Genomic DNA, 10269 nt, shown 5'->3' with positions numbered 1-10269 from the left:
TGCAATAATTTTGTTCCAGAGTTACGTAAGTATGCAATTGCAACATTCCCATTAGAAATTGGGGCTGAAAAGTTTGTTATAAGAAGTAGGAGATGAGCTAGTACACCCCTAAGAAGTAGCACAGATATCTCCACATAATATGATATGTATACAACACATGCAAGAGGAAAGGAAAAGAGGCACAGGATATACATAAGGAAAAAGGAAATAATCTTTCTCTTAATTTTTAATTATTTAAATAATTTATCTGCCACTTTTCTCCCAGAGCAGAACCCAAGGTGGCTTCCAAAAAATTAATGCAGTTTGACACCATTTTCATTACCATCGCTCAATTCTGAGGAACCCTGGGCATTGTAGTTTGGCAATGCATCAGCACTCTCTGGCAGAGAAGGCTAAAGACTACAGCTTTCATGATTCCATTGCAGTGAGCCCTGGCAGTGAAACTGGTGTCAAACTACATTAATTCCATAACGTAGAGGCACCCATAGTTCCTCTTAGAAATCTGTCTGAACACTACAAGCATGTAATATTCCTCCCCATCATTTAGTTAGCCGCTAACCAAAGTTAGGTGCAGTGGGTTAAACCGCTGAGCTGCTCAACTTGTTGACCAAAAGGTCGCAGGTTCGAATCCTGGGAGCGGCATGAACTCCTGCTGTTAGCCCCAGCTTCTGCCAACCTAGCAGTTCAAAAACATGCAAATGTGAGTAGATCAATAAGTACCACTGTGGTGGAAAAGTAATGGTGCTCCATGCAATCATGCCAGCCACATGACCTTGGTGGTGTCTACGGACAATGCCAGCTCTTCGGCTTAGACATGGGGATGAGCACCAACCCCCAGATTCGTACACAACTGGACTTAATGTCAGGGGAAAACTTTTACCTTTACGCATCCTTGCAGATGCTTTAAATACCCTCAAGTGTTACATTTATGTTACAAAAAGAATGACATTATTCCTCATAAAGAATATGAATAATGAAACTCAATCATGCCCTTGTGACCTCAAAAAGGATTTGATTCCAAGTAACTTCTTGATGCCAGCTGGTTACTTCTAGGACCTTTGCTGCTACACTGCCAAGTTATTATGTATAGCACAGCCATGCTGTCTATCATCTGAATTTAGCTGGGGTCAGAAAGAACAAATACTGTTTTCTTTATGATTTATTGTATATGTTTATTTTATCATATGTTTGTTTTTCATGGCATTTAATTATTGCCCATTATAAGACTGCTTTGGGTCCCCTTCGTGGTGAGAAGGGTGGGATATAAATACAGCAAATAAATAAATAAATAAATATTTTTCCCATTTTATTTTAAAAAAATGCACACCACATTTTGTGTATTTCATATGATACTTTGTTTTGTAAGCCACTCACATTAAAAAAGAGTAGAAGTTTCACAAAACAAAGAGTGCAACAAATTTAAATGAGGAATTTGTGTATAGTATTTTTTTTATCATTTCAGCCAATGTGGAGGTGACCCTGCAATCTTTCCTATAGGAACCAAACCAACAGTCTTTTAAAGCTTTATTGATAAGTAACTGGATTAATTACTTCGCAGAATCAATATTCAAATTTACCATATGATACCATAAAAGTAATCCACAAAACATTAAACCACAGAAGCTAACCACCAAAACACAATGACTTTCATGCTATTATGACAATCCCCATCATGTCCCCTTTTCCTGTTATCTCTTACTATAGTGTAAATTTACAATCTCGATATCTCCAGGGTGAGGAAGCTTTAATACTCTAGATTAGTGGTTCTCAACTTGGGGTCCCCAGATGTTTTTGGCCTACAACTCCCAGAAATCCCAGCCAGTTTACCAGCTGTTAGAATTTCTGGGAGTTGAAGGCCAAAAACATCTGGGGACCCCAGGTTTAGAACGACTGCGGGTTAATAATCTACTATTCCCATGCCATTTCCCAGATCTTAATCACTTTTTGAAGCAGCTCCCTCATGAGGCTCTTCATTTAGAAAGTACTACAGCATACTTCATGTATGAGGAAGGACGCTGCTGTATTTCATTTTGGTTTGTTGCTCTTGAAAAACTATAAATCTTTTAGGGGGGGGGTTCCTGTGTTCGACAACAACTGGAATGTGACGTGATCCTTTGAAAAAAGGCCTTAAAGCAGTAGCAGAGATTGTATTTATGTTTTAATAGGTGCCTTACTACTGGGAAAGTGCATGCTTTGATGAGCAACTATGAACTAATGAGATCAGACACAAAATGCTGAGAAAAGTAAGGACCACTTTATTTGGTCTATGACTTTTTCAAGTGAATTGAACTTGAGGATAACCAAAAAGTGGAGCAACCTGAAACCGCTTGAGTCATTTTCGGGCTGAGAAAGGCAGTATATACAGTAAATAAATAAATAAATAAAACTAGTCCAGCTGAGACTAGATACCAATCTGTGACCACTCTCTCAATTCTTCCTTACCCCAAGGACAATCTGTTGCGCTAAGGGTATTTCAATCAAATCTAATGCAGAAGACACAATAACATTGCAACTTTACTCTTATCAGCAGAGTTAAAACATAAACTTGCAATGTTACAAACTGTGCAACAAACTTACATAGTCTTTGTAAGCAATACAGAATAAAGCTTCTTCATCTTCATCCAAATGAGAGAGCAGTAGAAATGGTTGAGCAAAATGCCTGAGCAAAGGCTCCTCAGAGCAAAAGCTGAACTGTATTCTAAAAACCATACAGTTATACCCCACCGGGTGTGGTCCAAACTTACTAGTTGACCAACATTAGCAGCTGCACATAATAATTAACAGCATAACAGCACACACACACTTGATCCTGTTACGACTTACTATAACACAATCCATTGCTATTGGCTGCTTAACTTATTCCTGCTGGCCATTTTCTGCAAGCCAGACCCAGGGCACTTCTCCCTCCTCAGGTCCTAGGAACAAGCCCCAGATCAGCTCCAACAGCAGACTCTTTCATCAAACCGTATGCTCCAGGATCTAAAATGGCCGTTCCAGAGTCCTCACCACCTATTTGACAACCTATTTATTGACCCCATTTCTACCCCATGCCTTCTGTGCTGGATCGTATTACTCATGAGAAACATAGTGAAAGAGCTCCTTATCAACAATCGCTGGTGCAACAGGAAAGATGTCTCATACTAACTTAACTCAGTATCTTGAAAATCTGAACCAAATAAATTTTCCATGCTTGAACCCTCTAGTATCAGGAAGAAAAAAATACAATGTGCTACAACCAGTTTAAAGTTCCCACAGAAAGATTAGTGAGTCCCATCTGACCTAGTTAATCATCTGTGGGACATAGTTGCAACCAGCTGTTTGAGAGTGGCCACATTTAAATATTTGATATCATATTGAGGAGGAAGCAACCTTGTTTTCTGCTGCTCTAGAGACTAAAATGCAGAACAATCGATTCAAATTGCAGGAACAGATTCTACCTAAAAATTAGGAAAAACTTCCTGGTGGCCAAAGCAGTTTGACAATGGAATGTGATGCCTCAGAATGTAGTGGAACATCCTTCATCTGGAGATTTTAAAAACAGAATGGCCATCTGTTGGGAGTGTTTTGATTGTGCATTCTTCCATGACAGAGGTTTGGACTGGGTAGCCCTTGTGGTCTCTTTAATGAGTCTATGATTCTAAGAGGAGACTACACTATTGTTAATAGCCTTCTCTCACCTGGAGGTGGCACTGAAATCCTGCCTATTGAGTCAACAAACAAACATACAAACAAGAACAGTCTTTAAAAAGTTTTATTGATGTGGAACTGTATAGTTTAGGCATCGGCACTAATATTCAAAGTCACCATAAGATAGTAACCCACCAAATATTAAAATACTAAAGCCAACCACCAAACCAGAGTGGCGTTCGTGTTACTATAACAGACATTTTCATTATGGGCATTTTCACGACCTGTTACCAGATACAATGGTGTAAATCTACAATACCAATATTTGAAGGATGAGGAAGCTTTGATACTCCATGTGTTGATAATCTACTCCTGCATCATGCCACCTAGGGATGGTAGGAAATGGACTTCAGCAACATCTGGTAATTCAAAGGTTTTCCAACCATACAAACTATTATATATTATTATACATTTAAAACTAAGCACTGGAACTTGTGGTGTTCATAATTCTGTGTTAGGGGATTCTCCACTCCATAGAGAGCGACCACAGTTGCATGCAACTGCATATCGAGCTCTTCCCAAGGGTCTAAAATATTAGAGGTATTTTCAAATAATGTGTGCGGTTCTGAGAAGTGCTGCCTCCTGCAGCATGTGGATTGATGTTCTGTCCAAATTAAGGCTTTTCAAGTACTTTCTGAGGTTTCTTGGAATGCCTCCAAGAGCACCAATCACTGTTGGTACCACTGTTGTTGTCTTTTGCCATAGTTGCTCGATTTCAATGTGTAAGTCCTTGTATTTCACGATCTTTTCCAGCTCTTTTTTCTCTACTCTACTGTCGCCTGGTACTGCAATGTCCCAATTTATTTATTTAACTCAAACCATTTTTTCTCATAAGGAGACTACTCTTAGTAGATATTATAGGTTTGCTCTGTTATTAAGGAGATTATTACATGAAGGCTGGGGTGCATGGTAGTAACTTGTTAACAACAACTATAAATGCCATGTATCACGTTATGTCATCTCAAAGCAGTGGCATTCCAGTTTTCCTTTCATTGTTTGGCTGAACCTTTTAAAACACAGGGGGAACCCATGAATAGATTCCCAGGATTACTTTTTCAAGTGTTGATGCTGGTGTGATAAGTCTCTGGAAACCTCAAACTCTGTTACTGCATATCTGCAAAGCTGAGCAATTATAAATACATGAAATGGTGAATTGTCATGATAACAACCCAAATCTCAAAATCGTGTAGTATTTCAGTTTAAAAAGACAGGTAGACATGGCCTACAAAGAGCAATGTATGGGTTGGGAGGACTGGTCTACAAGATAGCAAGCTAAGCAGAAAGCATGATCTGTATTTTGAAAGTGCTATCAAGTGAAGAGTGCGATATAAATAAGGGCTAGGATGGCGTGTCCTTGCTTTCCACTAGGATGGGTTTGCAATGCCTGAACACACTTTTAGGCCATTGTGTGGCAAAGTCCTAAGTTTCTAAGGAATCTCAACACTTTCTGAAATAGCTTTGGAAGCCACTGACTAAAATGCTGTGACATCTGGTAATTATCTGTATAAAATGGAGATACTGAAGGCCAAACTTGGATCCACTTTTTGTTTTCCGAAGGAAAAGGCAAAGGTTTATTTCATACAAAGCAAAATAAATATTGGTTTTATTTCTTCTATCCACCCATCCTAAAGCTATTTTTGCTCCACAGGTAAAAAGCTTTCAGTACCTGGAACTCACCATCCACCATACGCTTTCATGGAAAGAACATAGAGAATCTGTGACCCAAAAACCTAAGGCTTGCCGAGCTGCTATACTTAGATTTTACCACACCAAAGGAGGACAACATGTCCCCTCAGCATTAAAAATCTTTAATGCCAAAATTGCTTTGAAACTTCTTTTTGGTGCAGCTATTTGGTGGGAAAACATGTATGTCAATTTAGACAGAGTCCAAGCAAGGTTTAAAAGAGACCTGTTAAATGTGCCACACTGTGTTCCTAACACAGTCCTGTTACTAGAAATGGGTGAATGCCCACTAAGCACAAGGGCCTGGGTTCTGAAAATGAATCTATGGCTGAAAATAATTGTATTCAAATCAGGAATGGGTTTATCACATTTTATCCCCCCTGATACTATTCAACCGCTTTGGGCAAGGAGGGCATATCGGAAAGCGACCTCAATTGGTCTATCAGCATCCCTTTTGCTGCATCTAGGTTTCAAAATGGCACAGGAATCATTCAAGCAATGGATGAGAGATATTGCCCTGGGAGAGCTCAGAGCCCGCTCAAATTCACCATGTTCCCCTAGATCCCTGAACTTACCATACACTGAGTCATTCAAGTCATGTAAATATCTCACAGTGTCTAATTACCGTAGACAAAAGCAAGACTAAATGTATTTCCATCAGAGCTGCTATATGGCAGAATATCTGGCATCCCCTACTCCCAAAGATTATGCTTGTGTGGTGGAAATGAAATAGAATCACTAGAACACATTTGGTTGCAGTGTCGCTATTACTCAGCCCAACGTAGCCAATCCTTACACTCAATCCTGACCCGATTGTCTGACCATTCCCCGCAAGGGAAGGTCAGACATCTTTTGGAGGACAAGCACCACAGGGGGACCCTCATGGTGGCAAAGTTCCTCCCAGTGGCAGCAAGACTGAGAAAGAGCCTAGTCTCCGATCAAGGTATTACTTGACACTGTGAAGTGTGCGTCTATATAGTATATTTCCCTGGTTACAAGGGATCTGTAAACTCCTGTGTGTTTATTTTTTATTTAACAGTTGTGGGTCCATGGACCATAATAAAGTTCTTACATGTTTTTGTTCTACATTCCATTTTATGTCAACTTTCTGTTCTGGTTTCAAATATTATCCTTATTCCTCTTCCGTTCTCTAGTTGACTGTGAAAACAGGCTTTAGTCTTTATTTTGAGAGATTGTCACTCATTGTGATTGAAGCAGGACACCTTAAAACAAGCCAAATGGATGAACTAACAGAGAGTACACCAAGTGCAGGGTATTATTATGATGAACCATCTGAGTCTAACTTTTGTGATAAGGATGACTCCTTTGAATTCAGTGCCCTGTTTACCAGCGTTCTGTACTCTGTGATTTTTGTCTTCAGTCTGCTAGGAAACAGCCTTGTCTTGAGGATTGTACTGAAATATGAAAGCCTCATGTCCTTGACTAATCTTTTCATTGTGAATCTTTGCATCAGCGACTTGGTCTTCTCGTGTACGCTGCCCTTCCTGATCGTGTACAGTTCCTATGGGTGGATTATGGGAGAGTTTCTCTGCAAAGCTGTGAGTGCCATCTTCTCTATCAGCTACTTTGGTGGTGTTATCTTTCTTACCATCATGACCATCCTCCGGTACCTGGCTGTGGTAGATCCTTTGTCAACACTGAGAACACAGAAAAAAAGATCTGGCATATTGGTGAGTTTGGCTGTTTGGATTACCAGCTTGTTATTTGTGATCCCTGAGATCCTTTATATCCAAGTGACAACTGACATTGATGGCGATTATAGGTGTGAGTACCAAGAGTTTTATCCCTGGGAGCTGGTGGACTTGTGTCTGAAAGTACTTTTCTTCCTAATATCCTTCTTGATCATTGCCATTTGCTACACCGGCATGCTGGACATTCTTCTTAGATCAAGATCACAAAGCAGGCATAGGACGGTGAGACTCATATTTGCCATTGTATTGGTCTTTTTTCTGAGCTGGGCCCCTTACAATGTGCTTGGTTTTGTGTATGCTCTCTCCTCTCAGCTTGTCATAGAGTTACAATGTCAAACCCGGAATGAAATTTACTTAGCTTTTGACATCAGCCGCAAAATAGCCTACTGTCATTGTTGCCTCAATCCGGTGCTCTATGTCTTTGTTGGGGTGAAATTCAGAAGGCACCTGAAACTTCTCTATAAGCAGTATACTCAGCGCCATAGAGCCATCCTACCTTCTAGCCCAAGACATCATTCTTCTCATGCCGGCCCATACGAGGAACAATCTCTATACTAAAGCAATGACTGCCTGGCAACCTGCATGCATTAACCAACCTAAAAGAAGAGAGGAGGGAAATACCTAGAAGAATTTCTACAATGCTTCCAATACAAGCTCAACAAGTTCATTTACACAGCCCCACTTCCTTGACTCAGAAGACGAGGACAAGAAATACTGCATGAATAAATTGGTTTCTCATGAACATTCTGTACTTTGTGGACCAAATGTGTGATGTACAGTTAACCCCCACCTACGGACTGCAATTCCCAGGCCAGGATGGCCGGTGGGTCTGGAGTTCATAGTCCAAAACTGCAGTTTCTCTATGCTCTGGATTTTAACTTGAGAATCTTTTCTAATCTGCTTTGGAGATCTTGTGGGATACAATGGGGGGGGGGGGGTATTTAATAAATGACATGCTCTGCTCCAACCCTTCATTTGCTCCATTTTGTTCAAAAAAATGGTACATGCTTAATTTTACAATCTCTCTTGAGTGAACCAGGTAAAAATGAAAATCAGTATAAGGTGAACATAGCAACACAGAGTCTGATCAAGAAAGAGAATAGACCTCTCTGGGGTTTTTAGGCACCACATAATTCAAGATATGGCTGTCCTGTCTCTATATAAAGACCTCAAGAGAGAAAGAGATCATTCCTGTTGTATAATTGGTCCAATTGTGATTTATTTTTTACTTTCAAGATACCTTCTTACATGTTTTGCTTGGAATCTACTTTATTTTTCAGATATTTGAGTACTCCCCCAATTTGGTTTTAATCTCTTCTACCTTCATTAATCTCTTCTACATTGGAGCCCCCAATGGCACAGTTGGTTAAAGCACGGAGCTGCTCAACTTGTTGACTGAAAGGTTGCAAGTTCGAATGCAGGGAGCGGCGTGAGCTCCCACTGTCAGCCCCAGCTTTTGCCAACCTAGTAGTTCAAAAACATGCAAAATGTTAGTAGATCAATAGGTACCGCTCTGGTGGGAAGGCAATGACATTCCATGCAGTCATGCTAGCCACATGATCTTGGAGGTGTCTATGGACAATGCTGGCTCTTCAGCTTAGAAATGGAGATGAGCACCAACCCCCAGAGTCGGACACAACTGGACTTAATATCAGGGGAAAACATTTACCTTTACCTTAAATTCATCACTGCCATCAGTGAAAGAGAAAGGTGGGGAAATTGGTTATATACATACAGGATGATCAATAATGCTCTTTAAAAACATCATCAAATATTGTTTTAATATCTGAATATGATAAGAAATTAAATGATTGATATCCCAAAGTTGGTAAGCCAGTATCAGATATTGTATTTGCAATATGTGTGTTAGTACATACTTAACTTCCAGCACAGTCACTGGCAACTCACATGAAACTTGTTAAACTTGCAAGTTGATGTTAAACATATTAGTGTTGATCTGGCACAAAAAAGTTAGGTATACTGTTTGCATATTGATATTAGAAAGATTGTAGCCCAATGATCGAGCACATAGAACCAAAGCTTGAAAATGTTAGTTTTTTGGGCCCTAGCTCTGAGAAACCACCAAACAGCAATGTTTATGTTGGTTGGGATGTACTGGGAGCTGTGAACCTCAAAAGTAATTTTCTATAGCTCCATTGGGAACATGGGAAATTGCCTTACAATGCATTGACTACTGATTTTTCAAGGATAGCATCTGTTTGCACTGTTTGCTCTTTTGATCTTCAAGCAGATTCTTTTCATAGTCCTGCCAGAAAAAGCCAAGTATTAATTGGGACTTTTAAAAAATTAAGTGCCTTTCTTCAGCTTTAAAAAAATTATCTGACTAGAGTACAAAAAAAATCAATTAGAAAACTTACAACAGAATGGTTAAAAGATGCTACCTGGAGTGCCTCAATATATTTTCAGGTTATTCCACTTCTGTACTTTTACAGTGATCTGGTATATATAGCATTGCTTTTAAACTTGTAGTAATAGCACTGCTGATAGACTCATGCTTCTGTATTAGGAATTTTGAGACCTGTAATATTATAAATACTCATTTCTGGTTTTACAGTATTTGAACATTGAAAATCTCCATGATGGTTTTTAAATGACAAGTGGAAGTAGCAAGTGTTTGAAAATGTCACTAACATATTTTTGCTCTGATCCTAATAAAGATTCATTTTAACACTGAACTAATTCTTGTGATTTTGAAAAAGCCACTCAGAAATGAACAACTTCAGGCCAGTATCTGATCTTCCTTTTTTGGGCAAGGTTCTGGAACGTATGATGGCTTCGCAACTCTAGGGGTTCCTTTTTAAAAAAATTTAAAGCCATTGCCCATTTTACCAGTTATGCATCAAGACAGAAAAATCACACTGCCAGGAAAAAAAGGAACCTACCTTCGGTGTGCCTATACTGCAAAATTAATGTAGTTTGACATCACTTTAATTACCATGGCTCTATGATAAGGACTTATGTGAGTTGTGGTTTTACAAGGCCTTTGGTCATCTCTTCTTGGTGGCTACCCAAACTATAAATCCATGGTAGTGCAGCAGGTTAAACCTCTAGCTGCAAGAAATCTTCTGACCAGAGAGTTGGCAGTTTGAAGCCACGAGTTGGGGCTAGCTCCCACTGTTAGCACTAGCTTCTGCCAACCTAGCAGTTTGAAAGCATGCAATGCAAG

At 39.6% G+C, this 10269-nt stretch overlaps 1 protein-coding gene across 1 annotated transcript; it reads left to right on the top strand.

The window, feature by feature from the left end:
* The first annotated feature begins 6465 nt into the window (after positions 1 to 6465).
* On the top strand, positions 6466 to 9771 carry XCR1 (X-C motif chemokine receptor 1). Its single transcript, XM_060783424.2, has one exon. It carries the CDS (start codon positions 6609 to 6611, stop codon positions 7638 to 7640), a length of 1032 nt encoding a protein of 343 aa, XP_060639407.2. The 5' UTR covers positions 6466 to 6608; the 3' UTR covers positions 7641 to 9771.
* Positions 9772 to 10269: the final 498 nt, after the last annotated feature.

This window comes from Anolis sagrei, chromosome 6 (genome assembly GCF_037176765.1).
Source record: "Anolis sagrei isolate rAnoSag1 chromosome 6, rAnoSag1.mat, whole genome shotgun sequence".
Lineage (NCBI taxonomy): Eukaryota > Metazoa > Chordata > Lepidosauria > Squamata > Dactyloidae > Anolis > Anolis sagrei.
The sequence above is the reverse complement of the archived record's forward strand: the minus strand, read 5'-3'. Positions and strand labels throughout refer to the sequence as shown.

Coding starts and splice junctions, on each gene's coding strand:
- XCR1 (XM_060783424.2), top strand. CDS start 6,609: ATGGATGAACTAACAGAGAGTACACCAAGTGCAGGGTATTATTATGAT.